Below are 17499 nucleotides of genomic sequence, written 5' to 3' on the forward strand. Positions count from 1 at the left end.
TCTTTATTTTAATGAAACACGAGCAGAATTAATTTGTGGAAACCATAGGCAGCACTGAGCTCTAGTTAACTCTTACACGTACATCTTCTGGTCTTTTCGGTTCTCTCAGATTTTTGGTCCTGGTCACTTATTGTTCACTGACATAATTAACACTGAACATTAGTGTTGTCACGATAACTTCAATATGATCCCTTGAAAAATATCGGTATTTGATACCACGGGGAAACCTGCCATAGGCCTATATATGGCAGGTTTCCCCGTAGTATTGAATATCTTTTTTCTTTTTCTTTTTTTTTAATCTAAATTATCAAAACAAATGTGAGATGATAAATTGTCTGTATGGTGGTATACCACCATACAGACAATTTATCATCTCACATTTGTTTTGATAATTTAGATAAAAAAAAAAAAAGACTTATCTCACTCTTATTAGGGGTTCAAGCATGAAATGCTGAAACCCTATTGTAATTGTAAGGATTCGTAAAACGCATCGTGCAGGCCAAACCGTAAGGCCTAGAGACGTGAAACCTGGCCAGATGGTAGGCCTCAATTTGGGGACAACCTATCAGAGTATGACCCCGATTGGCTTATAGGTGGCGCTACAGCAACCAAAAGTTCAAAATCGCTCATAACTCTTAGACCGTTTGTCCCAGGGTCAAGTGTCTTATATCGCTGGAATCCTTGGCTCGAGGCGGACAACATGGCTATCTCTGATTTTGATTTAGGCAGGGAAAATTTTCTGCTATGTCGAATTTTGTCCAAAACCTACTTTTGCGAACTACTCCCTGGTTTTTCGCCCGATCGGAACCAAACCAGTCTAGGACAATTCTCTGGACTCTCTAGTCTAGATCAATGATTATCAAAAAAAGTTGAACTTTGGCATTTGGGTGGCTGTAACAGGGTCATTTAGAAAAGGGGCATGGCAAAATACACTCAAAAGCCTATAAATCCCAAATGAAAACTCAGAACTTCACCAAAATTGATGAGCATATGTGAAATAACATCGTTAACAAGCATTTTTTATGGAGATCGGACGAAAGGTGGCGCTATAACTGTTAAAAAGCTTTAAAACCATATATTTCCTATATGGTACATTGCCTGTATTGGCTGTAAATGGTCTTTTTCATCTATTATGTCGGTTGCTTGCTAAATAAATCTTAATAACTTTTGATGCTTTTATGCTTAAAGGCCTTAAAGGCCTTAATTGCTTGAACCCCGATAAATGCTGCTTGCAGCTTTAATTTATATATATTTTTTAATAATTTGGGTCATTTTGTTGTCATAGCTTACACACAGCACAAGGAGGCTTTATTTGAATCATTGAACTAAAAAATTCAACAAATTGCAAACGATAGCACAAATACATACAATAGAATGAAGAGACAAATGAAACAAACACGGCTTTAAGTTTTCCGTGATGAGTCGAACAGTAGGTTACGTGTTAACACGCGATTTACGTGTTAACACGTACCTAGCCTATTCAGGTAAGAAATAGGCTACTACAAAAATGAAAGTAGCCTAATTATGTAAAATAACACTGGATAGTTTCCGTTGTAAAAGTGTGATTTTTCTCTGTCTTTTCTTATCAACATGACACTTTAATGCACAGATCCAATATGTTACACATGTCTTTTCTCTCAACTATTTACGTTCCAAAACTGCCTGTATTTACATTAATAGGCTATAGGCTACTCGGCAAGACTGGCATTTTGTATGTATTTGACTGTTTAATTGCAATAAGCCACGAAAAAGTAGTCAATTTGGTACTCGTGAGCTGTTTGAGAGGCGGCTTTATGAGAGCACAATTTAGATCAGTGCAGTGGTGTAGTAAGTGCGAAACCTGCGGGAATGAGTAAAATTATGCGCAAGCACGTGACAGGAGCCGTGTGTGTGTGTCAAACTGTAAATTCGCCGTCTGAGAAAATAGAGAGCGAGAACGCGCAGCTGGTATCGGTGTATTGATAGGCTACTGCAGAAAAGGAGCATTAGAACCGTTTCAGATATTTCAGTATCAATAGCGAAATATTATTTTTGACAACACTATATTATATAAAGTATGACGTCGTAAATTGCGACGGAACTTCGCGCGAACGAGCATCCAAAAACAACGCTGTGTGCTTGATGTGTATGTGCATATATGGTGGTATTTTTATTCATTTTTTTCCGAAGAGCTCATAAACCCTGTAAAGGAGTCAAAACAGAGGCAGGAATTCCTCCGTTACACACAAATGAAGAACTGCTGCAAGAAGACGCGGTTCTAAAGCTTGTACTGAGCTGTAATTGTTACCCCTGTGCTTTTGCATTGTGAAGTTCATTTCCCAGTGTGCTTTGCCTGTGCTCATGATTGTTGTGATTACATTCAGCTGTGTCTTGTAATGTTAATGTTTCCCTTTATAAGCCCTTTTGTTTCCTGTATTCTTTGTCAGGTCTTTTCTTTTGTGGGATGTTGTGTTCTCTCAGTTCTGCTCCCAGTTTATCTGGATTTTCTTGTATTTGATTGGTTGTTTTGTTTGTTATTATTCTATCATATTTTCTCTGCACTTGGATCCGGCCTTCTCTCGTCTCTGAGAGCTCGCAATGAGCAATGTAACTTGAATATGCTTGAGAGCATCTGTCCTTTTTTAGGGTAGCATCTTGTGACATCACATCCAGTTTTTGGTTAGTTTAGATGCCTTTGGTCCATGTTGCGATCATATTTCAGATGAACCACACTATAGAGTTCATTTGGAAGCTGAAATGTGGTTGTTGGTCTGCTTTTGGTGCACACCAGGGTTCAGACAGCGTTCACACCTTCAAATAATCGCACTAACAAAGCAATCGCAGTTTCAAACCAGACCTGCCAAGTGTGAACACCCTAAAACAAACTATGGCACAACTGGAGGAATGTGCCACTTTTCCTCTACAGCGCAAGAAGAGCAAGCACAAAAAACTGAGACAGCACAAATGCATACATTTTCTTTAATACATACAAATATATAAATAAGTTACTGATTTTAAAAAGCAGCGTCTATACAATTTTTTTTTTTTTTTTTTAATTCATAAGATCTAACATTTATCATTTAAGGCATCTAGAAATAATAATAATAATAATAAAATAAAATAAAACACTCATTGCATGACCCCGCCTTGCACATTCTTTGTGTTTTCAACATTAATTTGTTCCCAGAACAACCTAATCTCAGAGTCTACATTACAGTATTATGAATGTCAATTGCAACTGGCCTTTGTCAGTAATCCTGAAGTAGTTTAGAGTGATAACAGAAATTGTATTTTGTGAGATAATCTGAAGTGATTACAGTTCCATATGGCACTATGAAAAGTTAGACCTGCAATTCTGGTCCGATCCTTTTATTACAGCAGTCCAGGAAACGGCATGCTTTATCTCTTGTGTACATCATCTATGGCAAATACAGCTGATTGTCCACCAATAATAGGAGGATGGGTAAATACTAGAAGACTTAAGGTAAAAATGAATAGCCTGTGGTAAAGTGCACTCAAGGTGGTGTCTTGGCACACATCACACATCAGTCTCTCTGTCTCTGTCATTCTTACTATGCAAAGGCACTGGACTATAATCACAGTCTATGGTCATCGTAATGCTTGGCTTCATTGTATTAGTGTCTTTATGAGTGGAGGAGCTCTTAACCTCTCTGTCTTTCTTTCTGTCCAGCCAGTAGAAGGACAGCATGATGAAGAGACCAGCTGTGGACCCGGTTATGCTGCAGGCAAAGAACACATATGCGTATTGCCTAGTGGCGTCAACCAGGATTCCTGTAAAAAAAAAGAAAAGAAATCATAATAAGCCACATAAATTACTTTTAAGTTGATCCCTGAAATAGAGTGAACTGGCCATTTCTCAGAAGTAGTTTCCCATTCATTTTCTCCATGTGCATTTCACAAAGGAAAATGCTTTTTTCTGTTGAACACAAAAGAAAATATTTTAAAGGAAGTCGGTAACCAGACAGTTGATGGTAGCCGTTGACTTCCATAGTAGGAAAAAATACTTTGGAAGTCAACGGCTACCATCAACTGTCTGGTTACCGACTTCCTTTAAAATATTTTCTTTTGTGTTCAACAGAAAAAAGACACTCATATACAGGTTTGGAACAACATGAGGATGATTTAAAAAATATTGTGATATTGTAATTTCAGGGAAGAAAAACTAATACAGGCATAATTGAAATGCAGGACACTGCTTACTTCTCGCAGGACGCAGGAACAAAGCTCCTAATTTCGGGACTATCACCCTACTCTAGGGAGCTTTTTTGCTCATGCAAGACCAACTCCTATCTACATGTATGAAGAAATAGCAAAACAAATTCAAATCCGCAATCAAATCTGACATGAGCTGTCTCATAAATGTTGTTTCTTACGCTCAAGTAGCATTAAAAGTCCTAAAAGCTTGCTATGGGACCTGCAGTTTTAACAACAGCTACTGTGACACAATGACTTTATCAATTGGCGATTGGCTCTTTTATTTAGAAGGCGGGACTTATTCCGCCATATTGCACGTTACAGTTTCTCCCATTCGTAGCAATACGAGTGAACCGTCTTGGTATATCTATAGTCTATGATCTAGTGCATGAGTTGGGAGTCTACATAGTGCATTAGAGGAACTACATTTATGTTATTTGTTGTTCCTTTAGGAGCTTGAGAGCTCATTGTAATTGTTTCATGGAAAAGAGCACCATGTAAAGTGTAAGTACTTCCAAAAATAATCATATGAGTTTAAAACAACATGAGGGTGAATATTTGGGTGAACATCAACTGTAGAAACATTACATCACCTGCTAATGGTGGGCCGAGCAGTAGCATGATGCTCTCCATAATGCTGATGAGGCCCAGGGCGGATGGGAAGCGGCTCATCTCGACCGTGTCCATGAGTACGGTGAACAACAAGGAGCCAACAAGGCTCATAGAAAACCCAAACACTATAACATACGCCAGCAGTACTGAAAAACTCGTTCCTATCCCACAGATGCAGTTGCTCAACCCGTTGATCAGCACCGCAGTGGCAAACAGATATGCAAAGCAGTGGCTTCCTCGGAAACGAGGCAACCCGAAAACCAGCGCTGTCGCGGGCCGAACGGTGATGTTGATCAATCCGAGGATGGCCATTAGAAGAGCGGCCCGGTCTTGCTCCATACCGTACGCGGTGGCATAGGGAACCAGGTAAACCAGGGGCACCACGAAGCCCAGCATCATCCAGGACACCCCAAGAGCATAGGCACAGAAGTAAGGGTTACTGCACAGCAGGTCAAAAGCCATGTGTCTGCGCAGGAAAGGCATGACGGTGGAGAGAGTGGCCCGTAGGCGGCCCTTCAGACCCTCTCTTTCCCGATGAACGGAAAGGCAATTGGTTTTGAGGTGGTGATTGTCCGTAGGTCCGGTTCTGGCTTCTGTCTTTGGTTTGGCCCCAAGGGGGCGCATCACGGCCCCACAAACGCAACAGTTCAGCAGAACCCCTCCCAGCACCAGAAAACTGCCCCGCCAACCGAAGCAGCTGAGCAGATAGTTGGCCAGCAATGGTAGGGTGCTCAGCCCGAGTGCAGTGCCAGTGGAAGACAGAGCGTTGGCGAAAGCCCTGCGACGCACAAAGTAGTGGCCCATCATGGTGATCGATGGCTGGAAAGACAAAGAGAATCCCATTCCTGAAGGAAAGATGATAATTCAGTCCATTTTATGTGGTTCATCCTACTGAGCAAGAATCATTTTCACACCACTGTTTCTGCGAAGGTAATATATACCCACCTGTGATAATGCCAGCAGTGATATACAGCTCTACCATTGTCTGTGCAAATGAGCTGGCTGCCATTCCCAGTCCGCTCAGGATCCCGCCGATGATTATTGTTGCACGGCAACCGTAGCGTTCCACGAGAACACTACATAAGGGGCCTACGGAAAGACAATGGCATTGTAATATGAACAATAATGAACATGGTTGTTCATGTGAACATGGCACAATAGCTGTATTGACTTACAGATGGTCCTGTTTAATGTCCTCACGCTCACACATATGCAGATGATGACAAACAATCGTGTGTTTTTTTTCACCCAAACCACTGGCTATTTACATTTGGTATTAAAACACTGTATATATGCAAATTAAAGGTAATTCGTTGTATTTGATAGGCTTTGACAGAAATGTTTACATTTGATTATGGAATTAGGCTGCCATTTCAATGCAGTAATGTTGTACTGCCCTCCTGAACATGGGCTGGATTTATACGGAGACCCGCACATGGTTAGAGAGTCAGACTGGTAACCCGAAGGTCATGGGTTCGATTCTCTATACCGGCAGGAAGTGGCTGAAGTGCCCTTGAGCAAGGCACCAAACCCCCAATCACTCCCCGGGCGCCACAGCAAAAATGGCTGCTCACTGCTCCGGGTGTGTGTGTTCACTACTAAGGACAAATTCTGAGTATGGGTTAAGGCCCTTTCACACCGGATGCGTAACGAAAAAGCGAATAGTTCGCGTCAAAACCATTCACATCAGCCGCGACGCGAATTTGCGATTTCTGTGACGTTCAGAGCTTCAACATTCCAAAACTTTCACGCCGACAGCTGAGAAAACATGGACACTTCATCATCATCATCCAGTGAAGACGAGCTTTTCATTTTCTTTAAAAGACAGAAAAGAAGGTTTTGGGTGCACCCAATCTTAAAGAACAGAGAGTCTGAAGGGGAGTAGCAGCTATGCTAATGTGCACAGTTTTTTTGCGTCTTCAACTAACGTTAAACACAGTGCGTTTTGTAATGTCACTACACATTACATGTAACACACTAAGTAACAAGTTAAAATCATTCGACTAGAAACTGTAGATATCACACAAAGAATGTATAGTATACTAAAAGCAGCCCTAAATAGTCTCACTACATTTTGTTACATGTTCAAAGTAAACACGGTCTCCGTCTCTATCTTTGACGATATAGTGTTAGCTTTCTATCCCAAATGTAGTTTAGCCTGCTAGCCTACACAGCACAGGACTATACAACGACTAAACCTATCACACAACACACTCACAGTCGAGATAACAGTGTTGGTTGGCAATGCTACGCCACACATTGTATTTCAAATCGTAATTAAAAAAAAATAAAAAAAATAATCGACATCGAAGCAAAAAAAAATTAAGTCGTTTTTTCGCCGCAGCACATTCGCGTTCGGTGTGGAAGCACTCATTACACAAACAGCTGATCAAAAAATAAAACCATCGCGCGAATTATTCGTGCGTCAAAATCACGTCCAGTGTGAAAGGGCCTTTACCGTTGCCCCTACGTCATGTCACTTCATGACATGCAGGAGGGGGGGAAATGCATATGGCCACGAATGAAGTATTCGCTGACTAAATTTGTTCATTTTTTGTAGTAAATTGTGGCCCTGTTGTAATTCACAATATTGGATTAATTTATAGGGACTCGACTGTTAATCTTGCATCACTATTCACATTTTGGTCCCTTGTGAAAAAGAAGTGCACTTAATTGCCTTCACAAAAATAAGTACACTTCAAGTTCATTTTATTAAGTATAGGCTACTAATATCAATGTACTAGTAATAGTAAGTACTGTATTTCAATGCTACTTGAAACTAAATTGGCCCACTTTTTAGTGTCTAAAAGTGAGTATACTTTAAGTGTAACAGAAGTAAACGTTTATACTGCAACCATACTACAAGTGAACTTGCAGACCATATGCGCGAGAGAAACAAGCGCGCAGCCATCTTTAGAAATTTGTCTTTGAATTTCCATATTTGCGGTAGCTCTGTATATTTCTACGGCATCGCTGTCGAAGAGTCTTTAGCTGGTGAAGTGGATTTACTTATTGTAAAGTTGACAAAAGTTAGCATGAGCATTAAAATATAAATGACGTCAAGTACATTTTAGTTCGCTATAAATGTCAGTATTAAACACCATTTTTACTAAGTAATTAGTCATTTATACAGAAATATTTTTTTGATAGTGATCCTCCTGGTCCTGCCCCAAACTCACACCATTGACATGTTGACACGACTCAAACAAACAGAGCAAAGTCCCGAAATGGTTTACTTTTCATGAATCAAGCCTATAAGGCTAATTTAGAGCTGTCTTTGCAAATTAATCTGGGATAAGAAAAAACAACACACTTTTAGAAAGCTATTTTATCGATTGAGTTATACCTAAGTGGGTATCATATCAAGAGGGAAAATGAGTGTCACACTAATACTTTTGCCCCTTTTCCTTTTGTTTGTAAAACGAGAAACTTGATTTGATGCGACACTTTGCACCCACTGAGCACAGCAGTTAGTATAGTGCAAATTACTTCAAGCTCTTTAAAACCCCAAGGGAGATTGAACATTTGCACCGCTTAAATGAATGCTTTAGGTGTCACGGCACTGTGTGAAAATAAACCAATAGGGATCACCTTAACATTGTCTTTGGCGCTAACTTGGACAAAGACAAATAAACATTTCTCACAGAGGAACAATGGCATATTGGCTGTTCCAGAGCCAGATCAGCAATATAATAGCAACAGCAACCTCCTGCCTGACTCAGAGCTGACTGTCCCTATGCAGTGTTCACAACTCCCTGCACACTCAGAAAGCAACATTTGTATTATGTTCACTACAGTTCACAAAATGATTGTGCATATACACCGTTTGTATATTCTACTGTTATGTAACCCATGCTAATGGATTGTAATATTTGCATAGTGTACTTTGAACTGCTGCTGCCTAGAAACGAATACTGAGCTGCATTAAGCTGAATAAAAATGCCAGTCCCCAAATCCTTTGCTCCACGTCAGCTATTCTTTGAGTTGTACCGCAATGACTGGATGAATTTCCCTGTGAAGGGATATAACAAGCGTCCTGACTGAGCAAATCACACTTAAATGGTTAGTTCACCCAAAAAGGAAAATTATCTCTTAATTTACTCACCCTCAAGCCATCTTAGCTGTATATGACTCTCTTCTTTCAGCCAAACACAATTGGAGTTGAAAAATATCCTGGCTCTTCCTAGCTTTATAATGGGAGTGAATGGCACCTGAGATTTTGAAGCCCAAAAAAGCGCATCCATCCATCATGAAAGTAATCCATACGACTCCAGGGGGTTCATAAAGGCCTTCTGAAGCGAAGTGATGCATTTTTGTAAGAAAAATATCCACATTTATAACTTTATAATCTATAATCACTGGCTTCTGGCTGTAAGCGAGTCTAGTTCCCGACGGATGATGTGTTGACGAAGCGCAGAGGAAATAGCTAAACAAAACACCGGTCATGAATTAGAAGTCTAAAATGAGAATTTTTAAAGAGAAATGTTGTAAGAGCTTGAGCTTGTTGCCCAGCCCTATTAGTTTGAACCGCGAGAGGCGTCGACTAAGATTACGCTACGCTTACATCCTACGACATGCGTCGGGTCAAAGGTCACTCTTCCGCCGGAACTAGACTCGTGTACGGCCGATACCGCAACGCAGTGATTATAGTTTATAAAGTTATAAATATGGATATTTCTCTCACAAAAACGCAACGCTTCGCTTCAGAAGGCCTTTCTTAAACTCCCTATGGATTACTTTTATGATGGATGGACGCGCTTTTTTGGGCTTCAAAAAACAAGGTACTATTCACTCCCATTATAAAGCTTGGAAGAGCCAGGATATTTTTGAATATAACTCTGATTGTGTTTTTTCTGAAACAAAGAAAGTATAGGCCTACATACACCTAGATGGCTTGAGGGTGAGTAAATGATGGGATAATACTTTTTGGGGGGGTAAACTAACCCTTTAAGATTGCCAAAGAACTTTCCACCGCTGTCATCCTCTGACCTCTGTGCCTGTTTATGTTTCATGTTATGAAACAGATCAGTGTTGCACAACTGATTAGTACAGTAACTTGATAGAAGTGTTTTTCAGATACTGTATCTGACCCTGTGGTGAGGGTGAATGCGGGAGCGCCGTGAGGATTGCGTCACAAAGCGCGGATGAACTAATGGATCAAATGCACGAATCGGTTAGTATGAGAGAACCCTCCCCTACCGCCTGCATGCAGCACTGCCATCATGATAGCTGGCACCCATGACGTCTCAGTGTTGCTGGCTTGGAAGTCGTTCTGCAAGTCTGTGTAAAATATCCCGATGCACGAAGGGAAAGCCAGAGTCATGGCTAAGACCAGAACGGTAGCAGCGACGACCACCCAGCCCCAGCCACCCTCGGGCGCCACATGGCCACTGTCCTCCGGCCCTGCAGAGGGATGATGCTGCACCTCTGGAAAAGTGGAGGATTCCTCTTCCTGGTGGTCCGGCTCCTCTGACTCACAGCTGGCCGTCTCTGCCGGGCCGGAATCTGTTTCTACGGCCCGCAGAGAGGACGTCCTGGCAGCATCAGCCCTGTTTGGCTGCAGGGTCTGATGAATCTCTGCACCCTCCGTCATAGTGTCTCCTCACTCAAGTGCCTGTGGGATTAGACAACAAGCTAATTATCATCCATTTTACAATACTATCTAAAAAACACATCTCCTTAAATAGTCTTTTTCTTGTTTATATTACTAGGGGTTGATTATAAGCACTTGTTTTGCATGCAGTAAACTTCTCTGGTTTTAAATCTCCACCATGGAAATCGTCACATTCTGCCACAAAACCCTGTTTGTTCTGTGAGATTGAGTGCTGAGTAACTTGATATTCTTTAGATTCATGTTTGTGTCAAACACTGAAAGCCAAATTCTCCTGTGACTATGCAAAACAAAAAAGTGGAAAAAATAATAAAAATATATTTTTCATTATTTTAATCATTTTCAGTTACAGTGTTTGAGGCATGTTTTATATTCATATTATTATATTATATTATATTATATTATATTATATTATATTATATTATATTATATTATATTATATTATATTATGGCTGTGTAAATATAAGTATTTCATTATTTCATTTGCCATTAAGGTTAGGATTATATCTATAACATTGTGTGCATATACATTTAGAATACTTTTTTCATTATTTTAATTAAATTAATCTAACAATATTGCATTTTTTATTCACATGATATTTTTATATTATATTTGTATTATAATAAATTACATTATATCATGGCTGTGTATAGGCTATAAATATATATTTTTATTAAATATTTTATTTTGTTATTGGTTATGTCTATACCATTGTGTCTATTTATCTGAGGGTTTCTGCATTTTTGCCTTTTTCATTTACATTTTTGAACATATGGTGCATTAAGTGCATTAGTCAAAACATTTAAATAGTCTTAGTCTTCTGTAGTAGCCTATAGATTTCAATTTTAATCTCAAATTCTCCTCACTTCGAAAAAGATTTTTATTATTATTCTGTTCATATATGCTAATAAGTCTACTTTCACCGGCAGCATCACGCGCATAGCCTTTAACGCGCGATCAGCTCCTGAACAGAACCGGTAATCCGCAACTGTTACGAAAGTTTTATGCGTTTCTACATTTCATATTTTGTTCACTGCATGAGAGCGGTTTGACAAGCTAAAACTTGCACGCGCAGCAGGTTGTCGGTTTTTTTTTTTTTTTGGGGGGGGGGGCACAGTAGCTTAATTCATTTAATCATGCACACAACTGCCTTGACTCCCAGAAACACGAGATACATTTCTTATATGATCGGAAATCTAACCTTTAAACCACCCATCCTAAAAAAAATAACGCAAACAAAGCTGAGATAAATAGATAAAATACATCACACCTGCTCTTTTCATCCGTCATGAAGTCACCCTCACCATCAACTCTAATAAAGCAGCCAGCAGGGAATTATTATGTCCTTCTGAATACATTATATGTTTTTTCCTCACCTTTAGTACGTAGATGTACGTAGAGGTGCACCTTTAGTACGTTTACATCTGTGCTTGACGTAAAGTGGTCCTCCTCCGCGTGTGCTGCTGTTGACCAGTCCGCGCGCCCTCTGGCCCGAGCGTGACCCGCGCGTGTGAACGGCGGCGCGCACTGAGTGAGTGCTGCGCGCGCTAGACGGGATTAGAGAGAGCTCGTGACAGTACTTTATCAACTCCATCATGATTTCTTCGTCACTGCCCCTTTACCACGCTATTTACTCTGACGTAATACAATCGCCAATTTCAGCCACGTCAATGTGTATGGCCAAAGACCATTATGAAGTCTTTCATAATATATTTTTCTTGATGTAGTCCTTCTGACCACTAGGGGTAGGTTGTAGCCTATATAAGTAGGTTTACACCTTGTCAGTTCATTCTTTTAATCCAATCTATCATTTCACTCGCCTATTTTATTATTTAATTGTGAGAAGAACAAGTTTCCCTGCAAACAAGCCTGCACTGGCCCTTTACTTAGGGCTTTTGCTGATGAGCCGGTTACATGTATTTTGTGCATTGATTGACAAAGCTATTTCAATAGTAGGCCTAGGCTATGGCTGACCATATTGGGTGACATAAACGGAAAAGGGGTCCGTTTCGTGGAATAAGCCACAGAGTCAACAAGTCACAGAAAGAGTCACAATCACAGGTGACATTTAAGACATTTTGACTGTCACAGGTCAAAATGGCTTTGCCTTATTAGAAAACTTTTGTCATCATTCACTTCTTAGAAACATGTTTGTCAAAATATCATAGGCACTTCAAAAAAAGTCTGCATACTCCACAAAAGACGAAAGACGTCAAGAAAGCGAGATAAAGTCAAGTGCTTTTACTGATAAAAAAGGCAAACGTTTTGGTCACATGCAACCTTTCTCAATGCCAAACTTACAATGCTAACTTACAGCTACCCTTCAGTCAAGATAACATGCCATGGGGCAGCTGAACATTGAATTTAGATTTTTTGTTTAAATGTTTTTAAAAGGGAAGGAGTTAAAGTAGTTAAAGGTAGGCCTAAGTATAAAACATAGGAACATAGTAGGCTAGTAGTGTACTTAGAGTGCTAAAATAATACATTATAAGAATGATGTTGTTGACTTAAAGAATACTAACATCAAGTGTACTTACAGTATAAAACTACTACAGCTACAGAAAGTGTACTTTCATTAACTAAAAATGTGCTAAAAGTATTTGACTAGCAGTACACCTATATGTTTACTTGTAGTAGCCTATAGTTGCAGTAAAAACAGTACTCGAAGTAGGCCTACAGTTAAAAGTATACTTCTAGCACATTGAAATTTAGTATAGGCCTACTTACTACATAAAGTATACTTAAAATATACTTGAACTTTACTTAAGTATGCTTAATAAAATGAACTTGAATGCTTATTTTATGTAAGGGTCATCTATTATCCAGTTAGGCTAACTGTAACAGCTAATTAGATTTTTATGTTGTGTTGTGTTGTATTTTGGGGAAATGTTGCCTACTTCATATGGAGTACCTCGTTGACCTTTAGCATAACCATAAAATTTACCATGGCAATAAAATGAAAATAGTAAATTCACCATGGTAATGAAAATAACAAGAGCATGCTACGGATGCTGTTGAAGCTCTATGTAGAATTCAGAAACGCTTGTTTAGCGACACCGGTGGCCGTTAAGTGAACTGCAGACACCAACTTATTGCTCGTGCTCGCACTCCTGCAAACTTAACGTGGCCTACTTTACAATTATTTATTTAATTTTATTTTATTAAAAATTTTTTATAAAAAAATCTCTTTTATAAAAAATGAATACAAAAGATTAACTAAAGGTCCAAGGACGATAACTATAAAGATAAATGCATAGTTAAATAAAGCATTCTAAATATAAAAGAATAGCAGAGTCCACACCACAACTATTGCTGGAATCACTGTTATCCAGCTGATGAACGATAAAACATTGTCAGCCAATCAGAATCCATCCTGTTGTAACAAGCTCGAGCATTTAAAGTGACAGACAAGCACGTGCTTAGAATAAACAGAACGATGTATGTGTGGACGCTAATATAGTTATCTTTATAGTTATCGTTTCTGGTGTGAACAGGCCTTTAGACTAACTAACTGACTAAATAAATAAATAAAAACCATACACAAATAAATTTAATAAAATAAGACATTTATTTAAAAAAAGTATTGTAAATAAATAAATAATACTTCTAAATAAATAGTACATCTACAGTACAACACAGTAATATAGCGGGTAGAAAAAAAGGAATAATGTATAATATAAACTAAATATTCTCCAAATACTATAGTCTATTTTACACGTTTATAATAGTAGTTTTCACAGTTACACATCAAAATATATAACTTCCTTTTAATTTTTTTTTCATGATGCATCTATTCTAAAGTATTGAAATCCTCAGTCTTTAGGTGAGCTAATAGACAAACTGACCAGAATAACGAGCAAATCCCTGCCCTCTGGATCCGCAAGTCTGCTGCAGCTCTTCTCCAGTCCGCTGGGTGTCAGTAACGAGCGCTGCTTTCTTAACCGCGCTTCCGCTCTCCGGCGGCCATCACGCTTCTGTCATTGCAGCGGCTTGATCCTTGAGCAGTGAGTATGTGTCGAAAATCCAGTCGTTTATTAAATAATACTGCGCCCGATTGTTTTTACTCGATTAAACCATGAATTCTAGTCTTTATCTTTCACGTTTATAAGAAATGTCGCGGTTTTGTGGTGGCTATTTTTGTCTTTATCTTATATAATTCGTACGCTGACCTTGTCTTGTCGACTTGTGTGCATTAGTGAAGGCTTTACATCTCAGTTGTTCTTATAAACCGAATTTCTGTAATCAAAATAGAAAACAGTGACACTTTAGTTATAAATACTGTTTAAATGCGAAAACAGTGTTTTAGTATACTACATTAGAGCCATCTGGCTAGTGTCCTATATGTTGGTATTCTGTGACTGATAATATGTAGGCTACATTTTGAATATATTATATGTCTTGTATGTGGAAAACAATCATTATTATGTGCTTGGCTTCACAATTATGATATGTTTTCTTAAAGTCAGACTTGACTGACTGACCGTACAATTTGCTTGACATGCAGCTGGAGCCTCTTAGCTTAACTTGTGAAAGATCTTTGTTATTCTTAATAACCATAACTTCATTAAATGTTTTGACAGGAGTAAAAGATGGCAGGCCGACGTGCAGCTGTAAAGGCCATTGACTGGCTGGCTTTTGCGGAGAGGGTCCCACCGAACCAGAGAGCCATGTTCAACAGCTTGAAGACCCGCAGTGACTCCATCACAGCAAAGTGAGTCTCTACATCACTGCACATGAAGGACATCACAATCTCCAGCATGTAGTTTATACAGGAGTGATGGAAGCTAATGGTTTTAAAGATATGTTTTGAACCCAGCACGGGGTGATCCATAAGCCATATCATCATTGTGCCCTTGAGCAAAACACCATAGGTCAGGTGCAGGTCAATGGACAAGCTGGCTTAACTTCGCTAAAGCTGTGATGCATAAATAGCAATTCTTGTTTCTCATGATAATGAATCAGTATCTCTTTTTTTTTAAAGCAGGTTGTCTTAATATGCTTATACATGTATTGTAAAAACAGTACTATTGTGAAGTATTATTTCCATTTAAAAGAACTTTTTTTCTATGTGAATATAATGTAAAATGTAATTTATTCCTGTGATCAAAGCTGAATTTTCAGCATCATTACTCCAGTCTTCAGTGTCACATGATGCTTCAGAAATCATTCTAATATGATGATTTGATGAACATTTCTGATTATTATCAATGTTGAAAACTTTATGCTGTTTAATTCTTCTTTTTTTTTTGTGGAAATCCTGGATGCATTTTTTTCAGGATTCTTTGATGGGGGGAAAAAAGTTCAACATAACATTTATATTAAATCTAAATGTTTTGTATCAATTTCTTGTGTTCAATATAAAACTATTAAATAAATTTTTTTTTTTTTTTTTTGCTTTCTTTTTTTAAATAGTATCTGTCTGTCTGCACAAATTATTTGATAAGTATTAGTATGATTTCTGAAGGATCATGTGACACTGAAGACTGGAGTAATGATGCTGAAAATGTAGCTTTGCATCAGAGGAATAAATTACATTTTACAATATATTCACATAGAAAAGAGTTATTTTAAATGGAAATAATACTTACTTACACAAGTACGTTTTTTTTCTTACTGTACTGTAAATAAATGCAGCCTTGGTGAGCGTAAGAGGCTTTTTATAAAATAAAAACATTTAAAAATTAAGTCTGACTGTCAAGGTTTTTAGATATAGAAATGTTTGTATCAGTCAAGTCAATTATAAATTTGTGCTGAACCTTGTTTACTTGCAGACTTGCTTCCTTGCCAGAGAAACCGGCTGCCATTGACTGGAGTTACTACAGAACAGCTGTGGTCAAAGCCGGCATGGTGGATGAGTTTGAGAAGAAGGTGAGATCCAGTGAGTTCTCTCTGACCCCATCTCTTCTTCTGCAGTGTGTCTTATGTTCTCTGTCTGCCCGTCTCTCTGTCTCCAGTTCTCTGCGTTGACGGTCCCTGAGCCAGCGGACACTCAGACTGCAAAGATTGATTCCCAAGAGCAGGATTCTGTGAGTCTCTCTTCATACTTCAGTTTTTCTTCTCTCCAGCAGATGTTTTAGATCAAACGCCGCTCCTGGAGGGCCAACGCTTTTTAAGTCCTAATGCAAATTACAGATTGACGAGATCTGAGTTTTGAATCAAACTAGCTTATTGTAATGGCAGGTCAAGGTGTCATCCTGAAAATGCAGGGAGTTTTACTGTACCAGGCCAAATTCAGGGTGTTATTTTGTTAAAAAAATTCACAAATCCTTATGTTGTGTTTCTTGATGTATTCAGAACAAAACTGCAGCTGCTTACTTGGAAGCATCTAAAGCTCGTATCGCCGAGTACGAGAAAGGGGTAAGTTCAACCTGCACCGTCGCTGGCACATTTCCAGTGTTGAACTTATTACAAAACCAAAGGTTTTCCATAATACTCATGTATTAAGTATGAAGCATTTAAATGATTTTCCCTCTCTGATTGTTTGTCCTTTGCAGCTTGAGAAGTTCAGGAACATGATTCCTTTCGACCAGATGACCATAGAGGATCTCAACAACACCTTCCCGGAGACCAAGCTGGACAAGGAAAAATATCCATACTGGCCACACAAGCCTATCGCCGACCTGTAATTTATTAGCAACACCCAGAGCTTCAGTAATGAATCTTTACGAGCCTGAGGTTGCTCTGTATAGTCTGGTCTGAGTAATGCTTCTGCTGTAGAAGTGATTCCAATCGTGAAATAACTCATTACTGTTTTATTTGTGAATGAAAATAAAAATTAATTGTTTAAATAATGACTTGATTATTTTTGGATCAGAAGTATCCTCCTGTATTGCCAATAGTAGGGGTGGGCAGATCAAGGCTTCACTGAACAGCGAAACAGTTGTGACGTGTCGAGGCTTCAACTCAATCGACACCCGTCTTCACGGTGACCACTAGTGGTCAGAACAGTGTAAATGCAACAAAAACACCAGGCCAAACATGCATAAAAACACCTTTTGCAAATTTAATATTGAAAGAAATCTTTCAAATGCAATTATCTAACATCCTATAAGATTATCAAGTGTCTATATGTTTTTATTAG

The 17499-nt window shown here is 38.8% G+C and overlaps 2 protein-coding genes across 3 annotated transcripts; one reads left to right on the plus strand and one right to left on the minus strand.

Annotated features, from left to right (window-relative positions):
* Positions 1–3273: 3273 nt before the first annotated feature.
* slc16a5b (solute carrier family 16 member 5b) lies at positions 3274–11924 on the minus strand. The gene is made up of 5 exons (XM_084430058.1): positions 11795–11924; positions 10006–10420; positions 5752–5895; positions 4788–5651; positions 3274–3771 (listed from the first exon to the last, which is right to left on the minus strand). The coding sequence occupies exons 2-5, from the start codon at positions 10397–10399 to the stop codon at positions 3518–3520; spliced, it is 1656 nt and encodes a 551-aa protein (XP_084286184.1). The 5' UTR covers positions 10400–10420; positions 11795–11924; the 3' UTR covers positions 3274–3517.
* Positions 11925–14313: 2389 nt separating this feature from the next.
* Positions 14314–17209, plus strand: atp5pd (ATP synthase peripheral stalk subunit d). Of its 2 annotated transcripts, none has more exons than XM_084421453.1 (6): positions 14314–14422; positions 14999–15129; positions 16190–16286; positions 16373–16444; positions 16713–16775; positions 16913–17209. In XM_084421453.1, the coding sequence occupies exons 2-6, from the start codon at positions 15008–15010 to the stop codon at positions 17042–17044; spliced, it is 486 nt and encodes a 161-aa protein (XP_084277579.1). In that variant the 5' UTR covers positions 14314–14422; positions 14999–15007; the 3' UTR covers positions 17045–17209. The 2 variants fall into 2 exon arrangements, with proteins under 2 accessions (XP_084277579.1, XP_084277578.1); XM_084421452.1 differs by having other exon boundaries at positions 14358–14426.
* Positions 17210–17499: the final 290 nt, after the last annotated feature.

The sequence above is a fragment of the Rutilus rutilus genome (genome assembly GCF_951802725.1).
Source record: "Rutilus rutilus genome assembly, chromosome: 1".
Lineage (NCBI taxonomy): Eukaryota > Metazoa > Chordata > Actinopteri > Cypriniformes > Leuciscidae > Rutilus > Rutilus rutilus.

What these genes read in the sequence shown, in the direction of transcription:
- atp5pd (XM_084421453.1), top strand. Translation starts at nt 15,008, where the DNA reads ATGGCAGGCCGACGTGCAGCTGTAAAGGCCATTGACTGGCTGGCTTTT. An exon ending in ATTCCCAAGAGCAGGATTCT is followed by an intron (nt 16,445 to 16,712) that starts GTGAGTCTCTCT and finishes TGATGTATTCAG; the next exon opens with AACAAAACTGCAGCTGCTTA. An exon ending in TCGCCGAGTACGAGAAAGGG is followed by an intron (nt 16,776 to 16,912) that starts GTAAGTTCAACC and finishes TGTCCTTTGCAG; the next exon opens with CTTGAGAAGTTCAGGAACAT.
- slc16a5b (XM_084430058.1), bottom strand. Translation starts at nt 10,399, where the DNA reads ATGACGGAGGGTGCAGAGATTCATCAGACCCTGCAGCCAAACAGGGCT. An exon ending in GGCAGTGCTGCATGCAGGCG is followed by an intron (nt 5,896 to 10,005) that starts GTAGGGGAGGGT and finishes GTCTTTCCGTAG; the next exon opens with GCCCCTTATGTAGTGTTCTC. An exon ending in CACTGCTGGCATTATCACAG is followed by an intron (nt 5,652 to 5,751) that starts GTGGGTATATAT and finishes TCTTTCCTTCAG; the next exon opens with GAATGGGATTCTCTTTGTCT.